The 19,508-nt window shown below is 41.6% G+C and overlaps 1 protein-coding gene across 3 annotated transcripts in view; it reads right to left on the bottom strand.

Annotated features, from left to right (window-relative positions):
• The window catches only part of ank2a (ankyrin 2a, neuronal), a 72,232-nt gene that overhangs the window by 22,073 nt on the left and 30,651 nt on the right, over window positions 1–19,508 (bottom strand). Inside the window, exons 21-44 of one of the 3 annotated variants that reach the window (XM_019256384.2) lie at window positions 19,096–19,194; window positions 18,910–19,008; window positions 18,725–18,829; window positions 18,540–18,612; window positions 17,705–17,831; window positions 17,405–17,483; window positions 17,207–17,310; window positions 16,824–16,859; window positions 15,690–15,914; window positions 15,451–15,549; window positions 14,912–15,066; window positions 14,621–14,832; window positions 14,329–14,536; window positions 14,096–14,192; window positions 13,734–13,962; window positions 13,434–13,559; window positions 13,219–13,341; window positions 13,095–13,127; window positions 12,986–13,007; window positions 2,049–2,126; window positions 1,758–1,889; window positions 1,315–1,455; window positions 1,011–1,221; window positions 700–778 (exon numbers count right to left, since the gene is read on the bottom strand). In XM_019256384.2, the coding sequence (XP_019111929.2) occupies window positions 700–778; window positions 1,011–1,221; window positions 1,315–1,455; window positions 1,758–1,889; window positions 2,049–2,126; window positions 12,986–13,007; window positions 13,095–13,127; window positions 13,219–13,341; window positions 13,434–13,559; window positions 13,734–13,962; window positions 14,096–14,192; window positions 14,329–14,536; window positions 14,621–14,832; window positions 14,912–15,066; window positions 15,451–15,549; window positions 15,690–15,914; window positions 16,824–16,859; window positions 17,207–17,310; window positions 17,405–17,483; window positions 17,705–17,831; window positions 18,540–18,612; window positions 18,725–18,829; window positions 18,910–19,008; window positions 19,096–19,194 (2,892 nt within the window). Of the gene's footprint in view, window positions 1–699; window positions 779–1,010; window positions 1,222–1,314; window positions 1,456–1,757; window positions 1,890–2,048; window positions 2,127–2,859; window positions 7,423–12,985; window positions 13,008–13,094; window positions 13,128–13,218; window positions 13,342–13,433; window positions 13,560–13,733; window positions 13,963–14,095; window positions 14,193–14,328; window positions 14,537–14,620; window positions 14,833–14,911; window positions 15,067–15,450; window positions 15,550–15,689; window positions 15,915–16,823; window positions 16,860–17,206; window positions 17,311–17,404; window positions 17,484–17,704; window positions 17,832–18,539; window positions 18,613–18,724; window positions 18,830–18,909; window positions 19,009–19,095; window positions 19,195–19,508 lie in introns of those variants that run through there. The other 2 variants (XM_019256391.2, XM_027283721.1) reach the window with 2 other exon arrangements.

Here is a 19,508-nt window from a genome sequence, read left to right as displayed (position 1 = left end):
TGCCACACTGTGAGGCAAATTGGTATTTGATACCTTCATTTTGAATGGTTTCATCATGCTGTGCTTAGCTGTAGGAGTTATTGGTTCAAATGACTGGACATCATCAATGAAGGGCATCTTTTCCAGATAATGACGACTGTATAGTTGGGGTTTTGTTTTTTCTTCCTTGCTTGGATTGAAGGGTTCGAAGCCCATGTCCACACCAGAAACCTGTGTAACTTTGTCATGATCATACAGTACTTGTTTGTGGGCTGGGACCTCATCAGTACACTTCTGAGAGAACCTGCTTTTTTGAGCTACATCTGTGTCATCCTCAGTTATGGCCAGAGTTGCTTGATGGTCCTCTGGTGGGAAGACTAACGGGTTAGGGTCACCGATTCTTCTCACAATAGTTTTAGCTTTGTTTGTGTTGCCAAGCTGTGGCGTGTAGTTAAACTCATCACAAATCTCACTGAAGTCAGTCTCAACTTGGTATGATTCTGACAAGCTCAGACCAAAGTCTCTGATTGATATCGAAGATGGTAACTTCATAGTTTCACGTGATTGCCCTTGCTCATCTTCACAACCACACTGCTTCAAGGGTAAGGCTTGGCTGCAGTCATCTTTGACTTGGCAACGTTGGTCTTTCTTTCTGGGGTTACAAACCTGGGTTTCTTGGCTCCCCAATGCTGCTTCTTTTGAAGTGGGAAGCGTACTTACTTGCTCATCTGAGTTGTCGTACATTGTAGGCTCTTGTGTAATTACATCCTCCGAGGTCCACAGGTTAGGGTTCAATTCGCTGTAACACAAAATGAATGTGATATGTCAAACGGCAACACTTAAAAACTATGCTTGTTCTATCACAGTGTCGAACTCCAGAAAAGCAAGTTTTTACCTATGTCTTTATATATTTATGGTGTTTCATTCTGTATGCCATGGGTGTCAGTTAAAATGTGTCAAATGATGTGACATTACATTATGCTGGAGATGTGCGTTGCAGATTCAGGAATAATTTCAAATGAATAATTTACTGTGGGATCTCGAGCTCGTCCAACAGGTCACCGTGCATGCTCTCTGAGTGGGTGTGTCCAATAGGCTCTGCCCAGGAAGGGATATCCAGTAGAGAAGCAACTGAGAGGTCCTCTTCAGAAACAGCTGGGGGTGGTCTACGGTCTGACTCCACCCTTCTCACAACTCTTGGGCTCTCTGCATCCTCTTGCACTGAAGACAGAGCTACTGACACTGAAAAACACACACGCGATGAATAAGAGTGCAAATAAAATCTCGTGTTGGATAGAGCCTTCAAACTCATCAAGTGTTTAGTGGTGTTACTACCTTCACTGTGATCCAGTGTCTTCTCTATTTCTGCATAAGTTCGAGATGTTTGTTCTTGAACTGACTTGTTCATCTGGGTCTCAATCAGATGGACGATGTCCATGCGATTGATCTTGGTTAGTCTCTTAATCAGACAGTTCTCTGTGGAAGATTTTAATCAATCGATAAAAAAACATTAAATTAACAGAAGAAAGAAATAATGTAAAAAGCACAAATGCAAGATTACATTGAATCTACTGTATGAATATTAGTCTAATAAATACACAAAACATTTGATTTAAAACCAAAGATGAAAAAGATTAATTTTAGACACTGTATGAAGCAAAAGAAGTAAAAAGTTAATGGTGCATTCAGTATCTTAAGGTTTATAAGATTTGAAGTACTATTTTAACAAGTACTTGTAAAAGGTCAATCAAAATCTGCCAGACCAAAATGCCATGTACCTGTGGCATGTTTGCCTTCCCGCTCAACCCAGCGCTGCAGCAATGCGTGGCTCTGCTCTTGTAGGGAGTTAGGATTTTCTGTTCTTACCAACTGGATATCATCCTCGCTGAATTCCAGTTCTCTTGCCAGCTCTGGGGTGATGTGTAACATAACAATGGATGAAAAAAAAAAGTACAACAATCAGCTATTCCCCAAATTCTGCTCAGCAATACATCAGTTCCAATTCAAACAAAATGCACAACATTTTGCTTTCGCCTAAAAGAACATAACTGCATTATTTTACAGCTTACCAGTCCAGCTGAAGCCAAGAAGATCTGCAATGATAGCTAATGTCTCCTCTTTCCTGTCAGCATCATCCTGCCAATCCACTAAAAAAGGTCGTCAGAGCCAAACATTAAATCTTAACATCATGGCAGTTCAAGGTGTAAAATATCATTAACTATGAATCTCAAAGTCATTTTTTTTTCACATTGCTGGTACCAGTGATGTAAAAAAATACTTTGTAGGTGTAGATTTGGATGTCAATTTCTTCAATTCATTTTACACTATGTTATGGGCTGTAATACTCTGAAATTAAACGTGGATCTGTGATGTTGGCATGAATGATAACATAAAGGTTGGATTTGTCACTCTGAAGAGGAGTTGACTTGTTCATCATGTTTTTTAATCATTAGTGTAAGCAATGACATTAATGTGCTGATTAAGCGATCTGCATGCTAATATTAGTAAAGCTGTATTAGTAGTACAGATATCAATACCAATACAATAGCTAAGGAGAACATCTAAATTATTAAAGCTAGTACTTCTTTAACCAACATGGCCATTCAATCTTGAGATTGCATAAACACAAACACAGATGGAAAAGTAACTTACCAACATGCAAAACCTCACAACACATACATACCATACACAGACACAGAGACACACACATACATACATACCACACACACAATACAGACAAGAAAACACAATGCAAGATGGGACTAGACAAAAACACAAAATGACAAATGGTGACACTGTGTTCTTAGGAAGAGGAAAAGGGGTCTTGTTGCCGAGGAGATAGAGATAGGAAAGCAAAAGCCCATGTAGGTCTGGCCATACCTGGCGTACATCCTGGAGTTTGGTCATCGATGATTCTCTGCATCTCAGTTTCCACTGTGTCATCCTGGGCAGGCTTGGATTGAAATACATCCTCTGTCCCAGAAGATGGTTGCACACCAGGCAACAGCTTACCATCAGAATCAGAACTGTGTGAGGCTGGGATGTCATATGTAAAGATAACAGAATCTGGACTCCTGTGACTTGAGCTGCTTATATCATCAGTATCCAACGAAGATCTAACAGATGTCTCTGTAGAGAGTTGGATTTCTTCTATTTCAGAAGAGGAGAAGGGGATTGTCTGAGCTAGAGGTTTTTCTTGTGTCATAACAGGAGGTTTGGAGGGGAAAAGGTTGGATTCATCAGTGGGTTGACTGCCGTCAGAATAACTCCTGCTGCCTTTATTTGAGGTTTTACTTGTGTCACTATCAGCCTCAGATCTAGTCCTACGATCCAACGATCCACCTTTTTCTGCTTTTGTTTGAACCTGATCAAGGTCAGACTTCAGTGAGTCTTCCATGACCATTTCCTCTTCAGTTGTGCTGCCTGGTTTGATTGGCAAAGGTGGGGGTGAATCTCGATGATATGCTGGAATGCTATCCAGTGCAGCTGAAGAGGACATCTCTATGACTGAGCACTGGTCATCTTCTTCATCCTCCTCTTCCTCATCATCATCATCAGGAGAGGAGTCTGAAGACTCATGACCCTGCTCCAAGTACACTGAATGGGCAACTGTGTCTGACTGAAGGTCAGCTATGGTAGAGTCTAGATAGTCCAGACCAAGGCTTTCAAGGGCACCAGCCTCACTTTGAGTAATGGTTAGTCTCTCCAAAGCACTGGGGGAACCAATCTGAACCTCTACTGAACTTCCAAGGTTCACTTCAGAGAGTGGGATCTCACTCTTATCTTCGATGAGAGTTCTCGGTTTGGCAGTGGGAATAATGTCATTGGCATCCTGTGCCAGAGACGACTGTGGGACCTCTTGAAGGGTTGTATCTGCAATAGAATCACTATTCTCTGAAGTTAAATACTTTGCTTGACCTTCCCCAGTCTCTTCTGGTACAACTTCATCAACTGGATGGTCCCCTATGTGAAAAAATGCATATCCTTCCTCTTCTTCATCAAAGGTTCTTCTTGTCATATCAATAGCTCCCCCTCTGGTCATTTCAAATAGCTTCCCCTCTTGAAACTGAAATGGATCAGGGCTTCTCTCATCACCTGGTGTTCGAATAGGTGTTTTTTCAGGTGTGTTCCTGTCCTCTGCAGGAAAACGATTGATCTGTTCCTCAGGCTCAACCTGTGCATTGAAGGCTTCGTCCTGCAGAGACACATGTTCTAGTTCTTCAGTACACACCATAGTCTGAGGTTCAGAACCGGAACCATCTGTCAATGGTGACTCAACTTCTTTGTTATCATCTGGATAATGTTCATCTGTCACAGAGCTGGAAAAATGTGCATGAGTAACTGGGAATCCTTCTACAGCATCTTTATCTTTGTATATTTCAGCTTCTCTTTCTGTTAAAAGTGGTGCAGTGCCCTCACTCTCCACATCAGATCCTTCTCTGTGAGTTTCAGTTAAACATAAGGAATCATCAACTGATTCAGCAATTTCTGGTTGCGACTCAATTTCTACATTCTCCTTAATGCTTGAACTAATATCTATTGCGTCACTGAGGGTGTGAGTGCTTTCTGTTGCACAGGTTTCAGAAATTCTCTGCAGTGTATCTTGTGAGGACGGGTGTATATCTGAGCCACATTTTAGCTCTAGCTCATCATCTTTGTAATCATCAGCTTCTGACAGTGCAGTGGCATCTAAAGATTTGTCTTTCTTAATTTTAGCCTCATGTTCCATCTCGTCAAAAGTTTTGATCTTTGCAGCCATCTTGAACATCTCCTCTTCTGGGGTGAATTGTTTATTTGTGGTATCATCGTCACTATCAAGTGCGTCGAGAGAGTCTTGCCTGATGAGTATGTGGAGATTCTCACTGTCAGATTTTTTGAGGTCTGAGCACTTGTTGCCATCAGTTACTTCCTCTGCTGAGTAGGAATATTTGAATTCCTTATCCATTTGAATGCTCCCATAGTTGTTTTCTTGCTCATCATGATCACTTTCATCTCTGTAAATATTCTTGTCATAAGCAAAACATGCTTCCAGCTGGGAGGCATAATCCTCATACACAGCTGTCTTGGCTGGAAGTTCCTTTGATTGAGTGGGGCTTACCTCAAGAGAGTCTGGACAAGGGGATTCTCTGGTAGGGCTTGGCTCAATTGAATCAGGGGATGTCTTTGAAGATCTATCCTCCTTGATAGGACTGGCCTCTAGTGAGTCTGGTTGACATGACTCTTTAGTCGGGTCATCAAAAACCACAGCGTTTAGATCCCTCAAACCATCTGGTCGTTGTAGTGTTATAGAACTACTTGGTTGTTGCAGAAATTCGTGTGTTTTGAGAACTGATTGCGCATCAATTACACTGGCATCCCTACTATCATTTTTAGAGTCATCCGTTGTCACAAATGATTTTGTAATGTCATCTGGCCCTTCAATAGAGTCACTGAAAGGTGATCCTGCACTTGGTGATAATTTAGCTTCATCCTCCTCTGGTGACAAACTCTTGGGACCTTCATCTTCATGGGAACATATCTGCAACCCACCTTCCAAACTGTCCACAATGTCTACATTTGTGTCTTCTGGTGACCCCTCCTTATGCTCAGGGGAGAATGTAAGAGTTTCTTTTTTAGTGTCTTTTGTCAGAATAACTTCTTTGTAACTTTCATGGACTACCTCCTCTTCTGGCTGGCACTGAATCACCACTGCCTCTTTCTTTAAATGTTGATCTAAGTCACAACTGAGCAGCGCCAACATGCCTGATAGATCCCGCTCAATTATACTCGACTGTTGTTGCTGTGTCTTTCTCTCGATGTGGACTTCTTGGAATGGTGTCTCTAATACAGAAATTGGTGACAATTCTCTGACTTCAACTTCGTTAGTCTGCATGGGTTCATTTTCCTCTACACCTATCTTATCCTCCAAATTACGACTTGTCACTATAACTTGTTCGTATCTCTCATGGACTAAATCCTCTTGTGGGTGGCATTGTATTTCCATTGGCCTTTCCTTGAGATACTGATCTAAGTCAGTATTGAGAAGTGATGACATGCCTGACATATCCTTCTCAGTTTTAGACTGGATGTATGTCTTTTTACTGACGCAAACTTCTTTAAATGGAATTTCAACTACAGAACTTGGTGTACGTTCTTTGAGTTCAACCACATCAGTTTGCTCATGTGTCTCTCCACTTATCTTATCCTCTGCATCAGCACTAGCTACCGTTTGTGTTTTTTCACATATTGTAATCGTTTGCTCCTCATTTGAGGATTTTCTGATTTTAGTGACAGTAACTTGTTCAAATCTCTCCTGGATGATGTCCTCTTCTGGAGTCCTACTTTTCACCGGCCTGTCTTCGAGGTACTTGTCCAAATCACTGCTAAGCAATGATAGCATACCTGACATCTCCTTCACTTTTGTAGGCAGCTGATAAGAAGTTGTTCTCTCTACCCACTCTTCCCTCATTGGAAGTTCTTCCGTCAAAGTTGCTTGGGATTCTGTAAAATCCATCGCCGTTTCATCACCTCGCCTTGTGACCTCATGTTTCACCTCAGCACCATCTGTTTCTTGTGTTGTGTAAACCTCGTCTTTACTTTCATCAGTGAAAGATGTGGAAATATCAAATTTCTCCTGGACATCGTCAAATTTCACCTTAACAGTCTCTGGAAACTGATCCAAATCAGTGTTCATGACTGACGTTTCTTTTGTTTCTTCTTCATCTTCACTCTCCACATCTTCACCTCCCCATGTAGTTGAATGTTCTGTTGGTGCATGATCAATTTCTTGTGTTGTGTCACCTGCCATTGCTCCTTTATTTTCATCAGTGACAAATGTGAGAATTTCTTTATCTTTGTCTTTTGTTATAATAATTTGTTCAAATTTCTCCTGAGCAATATCCTCTTCTGGTGTCCAACTTGCCAGAGGCCTAGCTTGTAGGTACTGATCCAAGTCACTGTTCATCAAGGACACCATCCCTGACATATCTTTTACTGCAGTGGATTCCTGGGTAGATGTTTTCCTCTCAATGTGGACTTCTTGAAATTGTGGCTCCTCAATTTTGATCTCTGTTACTTCAGCGTCAGTTTGTGGGAGGAATACTTTGCTTTCATTAATTGTTGTATTTTCTTGGCTTGCATCATAAAGTTTCTCTTCCTGTGAAGATATAACATACTTTACTTCGCTGGTAGAGAAAGTAGACATTTCATTTGTCATTTGATGAGTCACTGTGGGTCCCTCACTCTCCCCTGAGCTGGAGCGATGGGTCCTAATACCAACACTAGTCTTTGAATATACAGCCATACCTTCATGCTTGGGACTCTCAGGACTTAGATCATCATCTCTCATTTGAATCCCTATAGGAGAAACGCCTTCGCCAAAAAAACTTTTCCCAGATGGACTGGAGGTAAATATTGGATTTGTAACAGAATCATCAGCCATCTCCTCGTCAGGTGCATCCAGCTGATAGTTCGCATCTGATGATGTTGATGTCTGCTTGAAAAGCTGGTACTCAGGACTTTCTTCCAGCTCAGCTTTTATGTCAGCACTGAAGTCCTCAGAAGGCCTGCGATCAGGGCTGATCTGCATATCTTCAGATAAACTCCTACCCATGCTTAAGACTGGTTGTCCTAACTGCATCCCGCCTAGGTTCTTCCCCGGCGACTCTGGCTCCTCTCTTTTAGTGCTAACCATTCCATCATCATATTGAATTTTATCAGCAATTTTTACTCTCTCTCCATTATAGTCAATGTCCGATTCCTCAGAGTAATCTCTCTTTAAGCTTACAGTTTGATCCTCTAACTCCGATGTTCTATGCATGCTGACGTCACTTTGTGGATGGAAAATTGTAGGTTTCTGTATTTGGATTTGGGATTGTGGCACCTGTGTGGCACTGTGTTCAGACCTTTGTATCTCTTCAGGGCCTGCTGACTCTGCAATGTCTTTGTGTTCAAACAGCCCAGCTTTACTTTGGTGTCCAGGCTGGAATGCTTTCATCAGCTCCTTCACTGACATGGTCTCTTTCTCTGCATCTCCAAATGCACTTCCATCATCACATTGAACTGTATCAGCAAATTTGACTGTCTTTTCAACATAATCACTATCTGAAATGAATAGTGATTTTTCAGAGTCTTGCCTTACAGGTTGATCACTCTGTTGGTGGAATTCTGTAAGGTCCTGAGTTTGGATTTGTGATGTCAGCTCCTGTGGAGGACCTTGTTCAGATGTCTGTATCGTATATGAATCTCTTGATTCAGATATCAATGTTGAAATACAAGAAGAAGCTGCAACTTTGTGTTCAAAAAGCCCTGATTTAGTTTTTGAGGGATCCTGCCCACTCTGGAAAGTTTTCATCAGCTCTTTCACAGACATAGTCTCCTTCTCTGGCGACTCTGATGCCTCTCCCTGTGGGCTAAGACTTCCTCCATCCCTTTGCACCATATCTTCAAGTTGTACCGTCTTTCTGACATGAGCACTTGTTGAATTCAATAGTGATTCCTCAGAGTTATCTTTAATTAAGCTTACAGGTTGATCATCTAAGTCGTTTTTCTTGACATCGCTCTGTTGGTGGAAATCTGTGAGGTCCTGAGTTTGAGTTTGTGACTTTGGCTCCTGTGTAAAACTTTGTTCAGCCGTCTGTATCTCTTCAGAATCTGCTGATTCAGATATCAATGTTGAAATGCAGGAAGAAGCAGCTGCTTTATGTTCAAAAAGGTCAGCTTTATTTGAAGAGTCCATTCCAGTCTGGAATGTTTTCATCAGCTCTTTTACAGACATAGTCTCCTTCTCTGATACCTCTGATGCCTTTTCCTGTAGGCTAAGATTTCCATCATCAAATTGAACTGTGTCAGAAAATATTACTGTCTTTTCAATGCTAGTGTCTGAAATTAATAGTGAATCCTCAGACTTTTGTCTGAATAACCCTACAGGTTGATCCTCTAAGTCTGTCTTGTCACATATCTTAACTTCACTCTGTTGGGGGAAAATTGAGACGTCCTGAGTTTGGGTTTGTAACTTTGGCTTCTGCGTAGGACTTTGGTCAGTCGTCTGTGTGTCTTCAGAAAGTCCTGATTCGGAAGAAGCCGCATCTGCTTTAGTTTTTGAGGGATCATGCCCAGTCTGGAATGTTTTCATCAGCTCTTTTACAGACATAGTCTCTTTCTCTGATAACTCTGATGCCTTTTCCTGTGGAATAAGATTTCCATCATCAAATTGAACCGTGTCAGCAAATTTGACTGTCTTTTCAATGCTAGTTTCTGAAATGAATAGTGAATCCTCAGACTGTTCTCTGATTAACCCTGCAGGTTGATCCTCTAAGTCTGTTTTGTCACATATCTTAACTTCACTCTGTTGGGGGAAAACTGAGATGTTCTGAGTTTGGGTTTGTAACTTTGGCTTCTGCGTAAGACTTTGGTCAGTCGTCTGTACGTCGTCAGAATCTCCTAATTCAGAAGAAGCCACAACTTTGTGTTCAAAAAGCCCTGCTTCAGTTTTTGAGGGATCATACCCAGTCTGGAATGTTTTCATCAGTTCTTTCACAGACAAAGTCTCCTTTTCATGCGACTGTGGTGCCTCTCCCTGTAGGCCATCGTCCCTTTGAACTGTATCTACAAATGTTACTGTCTTTTCAATGTTAGCACTACTTGAAATTAGCAGTGAATCCTCAGAGTCTTGTCTGATTAAGCTCACTGGTTGATCCTCTGTTTTGTCACATATCTTAACATCACTATGTTCATGGAGAATTGTGAGGTCCTGAGGCTGGACTTGTGATTTCGTTTCCTGTGTAGGACTTTGTTCAGTATTCTCTTTCTCATCAGAATCTCCTGATTCAGATATCAATGTTGAAATATGAGAAGACACAACTGCTTTGTGTTCAAAAAGCCCCGCTTTGGTTTTTGAGGGATCTTGCCCAGTCTGGAATGTTCTCATCAGTTCTTTCACAGACATAGTCTCCTTCTCTGACAACACTGGTGCCTCTCCCTGTGGGCCATCATCCCTTTGAACTGTATCTGCGAATGTTACTGTCTTTACAGCATAAGCACTATCTGAAATTAAGAGTGAATCCTCAGACACTTGTCTGATTAACCTTGCTGATTGTTTCTCTACCTCTGTTTTGTCAGATATCTTAACATCACTTTGTTGGGGGAAAGTTGTGAGGTCCTCAGACTCCATAGGACTTTGTTCAGTCTTCTGTATCTCTTGAGCATCTCCTGATTCAGATATCAATGTTGAAATACAAGAAGAATCCACTGCTTTGTGCTCAAAAAGCCCAGCTTTATTCTTTGAAGGGTCCTGTCCAGTCTGGAATGCTTTCAACAGATCCTTAACAGTCATAGTCTCCTCTAATCTTTCTGTCTGAGATCTTGGGGATTTAGGAACACTGGGAAGTTCTGGCATGTCTGCCTCAGTCTTGTTGGTGGAAATAGAAGATGTTTCCTGAGGAATAAGTTTCTGAGTAGTTTGTTGTACCTCTTCCTCTTCCACTTTGTTCTCTAAAGCTTTAACTCTGTCCTTTATGGATCCTATAGGTGTCTCAACCACTAAAGGAGAAGCTGGTGGATCCATAACTGTACTGGGTACAAGGGCACTGTCCTTCAGAATAACATCCCCATCTAAAGACTCCTCAGAGCTCATCCTTTCCAACTCACCTTCAGAGCTGCTACATCCAGAGCGCTCTCTGTCTCTAAGTTTCTTCCTAATAGGTTTCTTGATATCTGGGGGACGCCGTTTGCCATCCCGTTTTACAATAACTTGTTCAAATCTATCTTTGACAAGGTCTTCTTGAGAATCATATGTTCCTACTGGTCTCTGTTCCAGGTGTTGGTCCATATCCATGCTGAGGTGTGAGACCATGCCTGTCATGTCTTTGTCTGTGGTAGATCTACTTGAAGTTTTCCCCTCCATGCAAATCTCCTTAAAGACCTGTTCTTCGACAGGGGTATACTTCATTGAACCCCATTTCAGTGTATCCCATTTCTCTTTTTCGGCATCATCCTGTTGTTCTTCCTGTCTGTTGTTAATGCCATGTATTTGAATCTCTCCAACCTTTTCCAGCCTGACTTGAAAATGTTCCACAATGGCAACAGGCTCTTTTCCCTCCAACCCTCTAGCTCCAATTCTCTCTTCATAAATGATGTGCTCCGTTTGGTCTCCAATCAAAATAGTAGACATTTTAATGTCCGACATATCCGAGAGAAGGTCCGGACTTGCAAGGGTTGCAGGGTCAAGAGGTTGGTTAGTTCTCAAGGAGAATGTCTCAGTTGATTCAGATTCATCGTCTTCAATTTAAAAAGTTTCATAACCAAAAAGGGTAAAGAACATAAGGGACAAATGAAGTGGGGAAGAGAGACATCAGAAAACTGTGATCAAGACAATGCCATCAAAAATCCATCTTCAGTTCACAGAGTAAGGAGAAGAATGACAGGGCATAGGATAAGGATAAGAGTCTTGAAAAGAAGACCAAAAAGAAGATGACAAGGTGATCCAGAAGAGTTTGGAAGGGAGTAGAGCAGCAAGAGCATAAGCAAAGCCAGGAGGAGGAACAAAAACAGGTAGAATATGGACAAGAATAATACTGATATAACTGGTTTGACGACATATTCAGAAATGTAACACAAAATACACAAAAAGAACCAAAGAGTAAAGAGAAATCTATATGAAACAAAGGGACAAGAACGAAGGATAACAGACAAACAAAACTTCTCAAGATTGTTGCTGACATGAAGACTCATGTCTGCCTACAAATTAAAGTTTTAAAACATAGAAAATATAAAACTAAACTTTGAATACAAAAATTAATAGAGGGATTTTAGTAAGAGAGGCTGTGTGGTGAGTAATTAAGTTAGGAAATCAGGTCAGTGTAAGTTTGCAATACTTATAATATTTGTAAAGTGCTTAATTCCTTCAAATAACTTTATATCTTTATAAATAATTATATCATACATTATAGTCAAGTCTTCTTCATTCTTTTTCTTAATTTCTGAGTATTAAATATTAGAACATTGTTACATATTACATTGTTATATCGTAATTTACTCTGTTGTGTGACCTTATAGGACTATTAGTTCACATACAGAGAAAAATGTAGTGATGTAAAATAACAATTATGTAAAAATGTGAATAGGGATTTGATTTATAGTGAAACTAAATGAACGAATGAAAGCAACTTATGAAAGGTTGTAAATGAAAAAGAAATGTGTACAGAAGCCAAATTCACACAAAATGAATGATAGTAATAAAGTAAGCAATAAATCATAAATTATTTCTGTGCGAACAAATAAAGTTCTTCAGCATGCCAACGGGTAAAATTGTTATAAGAATGTAATCTGGGAAAATAATAGGTCAAAATAAATACTTTTTATTACCACAGAACATAATTATTCTGTTGAAAGATGAAATTCTAACATGAATACGTTGAAAATCAAAAGAATTTTGAGTGGAATTGGATAAAAAGTATTATTTTGACCCCCATTTATGATTCTTCAAAAAGGAAAAGGTCATAGCAGTTACTGAAAATTAAAATTAAAATGATGAGGGTGGGAGAAAGTCAGTGTGGTGAGTTGGAGTGAGGGGAATGCAGAGTACATCAGCCATAGCATAGCTGCCAATAACAAACATGTAACTATAGACAGTGTTAGTAGAGCAACATAAGAGAGCAGAGTTAATCCATATGGAACGTAACATATCCATCAGTGCTTCTCTTACAGATGTTCATACTTATAAACTAAAACTGTACAACCTTTATGTCCAGCAATCTTTTGTAAATCAAGTGATTTAAATCCAATTTAGACTGTGTGGTAGCCTACTGTAAAAATAAATAGAATTATAGATATGAATTATAAATTCATAATATTAGAAATATGAATTAATTGTGTAAGTATCTAAAAATGATATACTGCTACCCTCAGTACCAACACTGACAAACGAAAAATATAAAATGTCTCAAATGCATGAATCTATTATCTATTAAAATATCACAAACTTCTAAAAAGCTTTTAACATTTTGCAGAAAAACAGAGTTCAGCTTACATTTCTTGTCACTCTTCTCACTCTGCAAGGAAGACAGAAAAGACGTAGTTAAGTTAGTTTTCTTCTGTCTTTGTTGTAGCACTGTAACGAGTAAACTTTATTTATTTACCTCATCATCAGCATCTTGGTCTGAATCAGACTCCTGAAGAGAGAGAAAGAGAGCAAACGATGCAGTTAATGCAATAACGTACTATTATTATATAAATACAAACCTGAGATTTACTCAAACTCACCTTAGAGTATGCTGGGAGAGTGATGTTAAGGTTGCAGATAGCATTGTGGGTAAGACTACGGTAGGTGCGTGGTTCCTTGGTGAACGACAAGCGACCACACGGCTCCTGCGCTGTGTCTCTGATCTGTTCGTTTGCAACAATTCAGCCCGTTAATTCCACACATTTAAACATCTGAATGTCATAAGACACTTCTGCAATCCAATGTGTTGTCATACTTTGATGAAGAGGGCCAGTCTGTTCTCTTTGAAGGCGAAGAAGCTGAACACATGGTGCTGTCCACTCTTGGTAAGAGGCACCAGGTTTCCAAAACAGTCAGCAAATATAGGTTTTCCCTCCAGCACCTGTGTGTGGATATCAGAGCAGTGTTAATCTCTTTCTAGGGTACCTCACCAACCTAACTTCTGTCCTTCTTTATCGCTCTGCAAAGCAGCTACAGACTAATCCAGTATCACTTCTCTCCTTTATTTTGGATGAACCCTTTCTGACGCTTTTCCCTCTTCTAATTCACACTGCACCTCGACATCTCGGCTACGGGCGACTTCAGTGAAGTTCTCTTGCTGCTCTAGGGTCTTGTCCATCTTGTCGTCGGTCATGCAGAAACAGCGCAGACGGGCCTCGATGGGGTCCAGTGTCTTCGCAAAAATGACAAACTTGGCCATGTATGGAACGCAGATGATCTCTCTGTACAGCTGAGAGGCAAAACTAACAGACTCCTGGATCTGTCTGCAGTCTATCAGCCAGAACCTAGAAATATGAAGGAGACCTTTAATCAGATAGATATCACAATAGTATGCTAGATCCTCATGTTATAACGATAAATCACCTTAATAAATGAAAGGAGTATATTAGATCAGAGTTAAAACTTAAAAGAATTTACCTTGCTGACACATTCGTGGTGAAGGAAACACATTGGTTCACAAAGGTTAAAGGTGTAGAGCCGGTGATGTCCTCCCATTGGGCAGGAGTGGTACCACCTAAAACAAATTATTAAGAATTATGACATCTCTAAAATCCTATCCTACGTTACCTGATAATGACCTGTGATGTATTTATTTTTATTGTTTTCCGACATGGTGATGATTAATTACTATCATTGTTCCCCATACTTGCCTGTAATGCTGCAAAGCAAACGTAAGGTGGGTGTCCCTCCACTGAACTCCGTGTTTTGTCCGTCGCTGTTGGAGCTCTTGGGAACAGGGATCGTCATGGTGATCGGTTTGTGGAACTTCCTCCTTCTCGGCTCCAATGTGACAATTGAGCTGAACGTCGCTTTGTTACCAAGAGCCTTCCTCACCACCTCTACATCAATGGGCTGAGCCTAGGACAGGGTACAAAGTGTAGTTTCCGTAACTATGAACATATCATTGATTTACCATCGGACCAAGAAATTCACTGTATGTACCTGTAGCCCAACTCTGATCTTCTTAGTCAGGGCTCCTTCGGGGAATACAGCCTGGACCTGGGGCACAAGAGTGCTACTGAGGACTCCGCCCTCTGGTCCAATCAAATGACTGTCCTGCTTTATCCGTGACACCACAGCGAAATACTGTGGGAAGTCTCGCGTGATGATGCGGCATATTCTTTTCTTTTCAAGCTCCTCGGGGGAATCAAGTTCTGTGAAGGTCAGAAATATCCAAGATAAAGTTCACTTAAGTCCGTCCTGCTGTGGCCTCAAGTTTCTGTGCCCACTTACTTTCATCCATGCCGTTAAGTATCTGGTTCAGTTCCTCTCCGGTGAAGTCACAGTGGTGTTCCCTCCAGCTCTCCCCTGTCTCACTCCTCAAGATCACCAGCTCTCTCTCTGTGCCCCGCAGAGCTGCAAAATGGGGGATCTCCACGATCACAGGGCTGGGACGGGGTGACAAAGTTAAATCAATAACAACAACAACAACAAATTACAGTACAGAGCTGGCTTTATCAGAGATAAAATATGATGTTTGGGTTGATTTATGCATGACCTTGCAAATAAATAAACAAAAAAAACGTAAAGAGAACATCCATTCCACATCAGGCGCAGAATCCAACTAGAAACAAGTCTGGGGATTGGTACTAAAGCACAGGGGTAACTCAACAAGGGAACAGGTCAGGGGGTTCAGGCTGAGGCTTGCACCAAGAACAAAGGGAGTAATAAAATAAAAACAAAAAAAAAGTCAGGTGGACACGGTGGGAAAATATGAGTGAGTATGTGACCGCTTCCAGGATGGTGGAGTGTCCCCCCAACCATGGTCCTACCCGAGGAACTTGGTTCCTGGAGGACCCAGCTGCAGGATGCGACTGACCAGGCTCTCACCCTCATTTAGAGGGGGCGGAGCTGTGGGAAGGTGGAGCTTACTGATCCATACGCAGCAAAGAGGGGGAGTGAAGAAGAAAATATGAACACACAGTTCACACACACACACACACACGGACAACAGTGTAAACGCACTCACACCAGCAAATACACACACACACACATTCAAACACACACTTACCCCAGGAACTGGGCTCCAGTGGGCCCCACTTCTATGATGCGACCAGCCAGGCCCTCGCCCTCCACCATGGGAGGCATAGAGGCCAGACGGTGTCTCTTCACCAGCCTGCATGTCACCCGCGTGGGTGCAGAACACTTTCTCGGCGGTACGATGATTCGCAGGCCGTTGTGACGGCAGCCACGCATGGCGCCGCCTCTGGCGTCTACCATGAAGCTGACCAGGAAGCTGAAGGAAAGGACGCAGCAGGGAATCAATGAAGGATTGGTTGTTAATTGATACAGTCGTTAAGTCCGTTGACTTTGAGCCTCCATGCAGACAAAGCGGCTCACATCACAGTAAGACGGAGTTATTTCACATCATTCAGTCTTGATTTAAACAACAAGCATATCTCAGCAGATCATATTTCATTCCAGCTTCTTTTGTCGTTTTTTCCGGTTTCATTCCACTCTAAATTTATTTTGCAAGCCGAGCAAGCAAAGGAGAAGTCACTGAACAAGATTCTTTCTTATTTGTCAAGGAACAAATAGGTATTAAGTATTGGATATCTTCAAGGCAAGCAAGAGCTCACAGGTAACTCAAGTTAACACACGTTAACTTAAAGATGTCCATAGTCAAACTGCTTTCACTTTACTTCTATTTGAAGAACATTTGCTGTCATTTGACATTTTGATCTTGATCTCTGACAAGACTTTTGTCTTCGGTAGCAACAAATGGACGAGAAGGCAGGGCAGGGAGGTCATGGAGTAGTGTGAGAGGTACCACCACATTATTAGTTTAGAGCTTTTATGAGAACAACATAGAATAATACCAGCTTTATTCTTTAAGGACTTTTAAATTAAGATCCAACCGTCATAAACGCCCCAATGTAAAAAGTAAAGTAAAACAATCTAAAAGTCTAATCGTGTCTGTATCAGCAGATTAAAGGAGTCGGATCTGCATCAAGGATAAACTAACTTGGTTGGAACATCTCTAGTTAACAAAACTGACACCCTGGAAATGTAAAGTCATGCATTATGGAATCATGCAGACAGATGAGATGAGAATTTAATATTGAATGATTGAGGTGAAAAAAAAGGAAGGAAGGGCACGAAGGAGAGAAGAAGGAGAGGAAGTAGCCAAAATAAAGAGTTTCACCTGCTGTTGTCATGGTCTAGGCACGGAGAGGAACGGCTAGAAGCAGAATACAACAATAAACACAGACACAGACACACACAGACACACACAGACAATCACAAACACAGCAAGGACAACATAGTGCACAAAGAGGCAACAAGAGAATAAACAAAAAGAGAATAAAGAATAAGTAAAAGTGCCAAAAAACCCTGACCGGAGACAGAAACAACACAGCAGCAAAGATTAAAGGATGAAGGAGAGTCGAACACACAGACGTGAAGGAGTGAAAAATAATGGAAGGGAAAATTAAAACTGATTCAGAGACTCAGACACCTGATCGTGAAGAAAAAGCAAGTGAAAGACTTTTACAACAGGAAACGGTATGGTCATGTATGTGCGTGTACCCGGAGTGCAGCAGACTGGAGGACAACACCACGTTATCGAGGTGCTCGGCACCCCAGCTCAGACGAAACGAGTCCTTTTCGTTCTCTTTAGACAGCGCGGACACCTACAGAGCAACAGACATCAGCTGATCAGCCCAGTGGAAGTGAGATTATCTCGGGTATCTTATCTCTGGTACTTTTCGTGCACTTTGCCGTCACCTGGTGGCTTGTGAGCATCTCTTCGATGAGAACTCCTTCTCCCTGATGGAAGCTTTGGTGAATGGGAGTGTGTTGCGGCCTGGTGGTAAAGCAAGTCGGATTTTCAAAGTGTCTGTATTTTATTCGCAGCATTGCAAGTCATTCAACAGCAGCTTTTACAGTCTGATAGCATGAAACAAGCACAGAAGCACTACAGTGGCAAGAATAAACTACCTGAGTGATGGTTCATCTCCCCTTTACATGTGTGTTATTTATAGAGATAGTGTGTCTGTGAGAGTGTGTGTGTGTGTGTGTCGTCACCTGTCCAGGTTGTGGCTCATGTAGCTGAAGCCGTCCAGGTAGTGTCCTGGCAGAGAGTCGTCTCCCAGCTCTCTCAGATCCTCCGCTCTCAGATATTCTCCTCCATCACCTGTCATAGTGTCCTCACCTGGAAAACACACATGAGATATTGTATATTTAAAAAAAGATACTAAAGTCGCCGTGTGTCCAGACGGGCAGGACGTTCTGGATCTTTTAGCGCTGTGTTTATTTGTGTTAGTTTGTCCTTTCTAGCTCGGCTCATTGACCCACATGAGAAGCTGCAGTCTTTGCAGCATACGAGCCGTGATTTGAAACATGAGATCGTTTTCTTCTCTACATGTTTCACTCATGAGGACAAACACCAGACTTACAGGACATGCATGAGCATGTGTGAGTCTTGTAGTGGAACTCCTGAATGTATCTGCAGTTCTTGAGCGACAGTTGCATTCGTCAGTCATCAAGTGTCATGTTCATATCCACACTTAATGCAGTTTCCACTACTGTATGAACACACAATTAACAAACTTCTAGGTTCGGGCATATATAAGTCAGCCACGTTAACTGCGTAGACTCTTTAAAGGCAGACAATCAAAGTGCGATACTGCACACTATCAACATGATCATGACTGATTAGTCCACACCGAGCTGCTGGCAGAAGCAGGACACACATTTTGGAGTACCTTCCAGCTGCACTGGCATCTCAGATAACGGCTCGTCTTCCAGCCCCAAAGCTATGAAATACACAGCTTTAAGACCCACAGCTACAAAACCACATCGCCCACAATACACTGCTCTTTATGACTACTGAACAAAGGGGAAGATGAGCTCAACTCACCTTCTTCGTCAGACACGTCAAGGATCTCCGTCATGGTCTCGGGAACGTTGAGCTTGTGTTTCTCTGTGACCGTCTGATGTGAACACACACAGCACAAAGTCGAGAGGACAGAGAAAGGTTAACTGCGCTTTGTATCACACGTTTACTGTGAATCCAGCGTTGCGATATCAGGATTGTTTCCTTACACTCACCGTCGTGGTCGTGATGACCTCCTCTGTGACGACTTTAAGTGTGTCCACCACAGAGATGTAACCCAGACGTCTGGCAATAGACAGAGCCGTGTTTCCATTCTGAAAGAAAGACAGAGATTCATCATCTGACGAACCTCATCTGTATTGCTTATTATTGAGAGGAGAGTTTATTTTCTTACCACTGTAGTTGCATTGGGCTTGGCACCGTGTTGTAGCAACACATTGATGATGTGTGTGTTCCCTTGTTGTGCTGCCTGGTGAAGGGGTGTGTATCCATTCTACGGAACGAGAGAATTGAGATTTCGTCACTGTGAAAACTGAAATAACTTGAACTGCATTATATCTTCCTGCAGTTTGAATTCTACCTTTGTTTTGGAGTTGACGCTGGCGCCTTGCTGTAACAGGAAGTTCACCATCTTGGCATTTCCATAGTGACAGGCCACTATGAGAGGGGTATATCCAAGCTGAGGAGGAGAGAGAACAAGGTTAGTGTTTTACCATAAACTCCAAGTTCTTAGGCGTTGTGACTCGTGTCCATAAACTCAATCTAATCCAATCTTCTTGTGAACATGTAGATGTAATAATGTAGATGTTGTCATGCTTCCCATCATCCAGCAGGTGGCAGATATGCTGAATTTGTGTTACTTTATGTGATGTACTGGTTAGAAGATTCTTCATCATTTAAAAATAGCTGCTAACAAACATTTCCAACACAAAATAAGATGCATAAAAATCCCCAATAATCCCAATAATTAGCCAGCATGTGTAATATAATATA

This window comes from Larimichthys crocea, chromosome X (assembly GCF_000972845.2).
Source record: "Larimichthys crocea isolate SSNF chromosome X, L_crocea_2.0, whole genome shotgun sequence".
NCBI classification, from domain to species: Eukaryota; Metazoa; Chordata; class Actinopteri; family Sciaenidae; genus Larimichthys; species Larimichthys crocea.
Note: the sequence above shows the minus strand (reverse complement) of the source record. Positions and strands in the feature narration are given on the sequence as shown.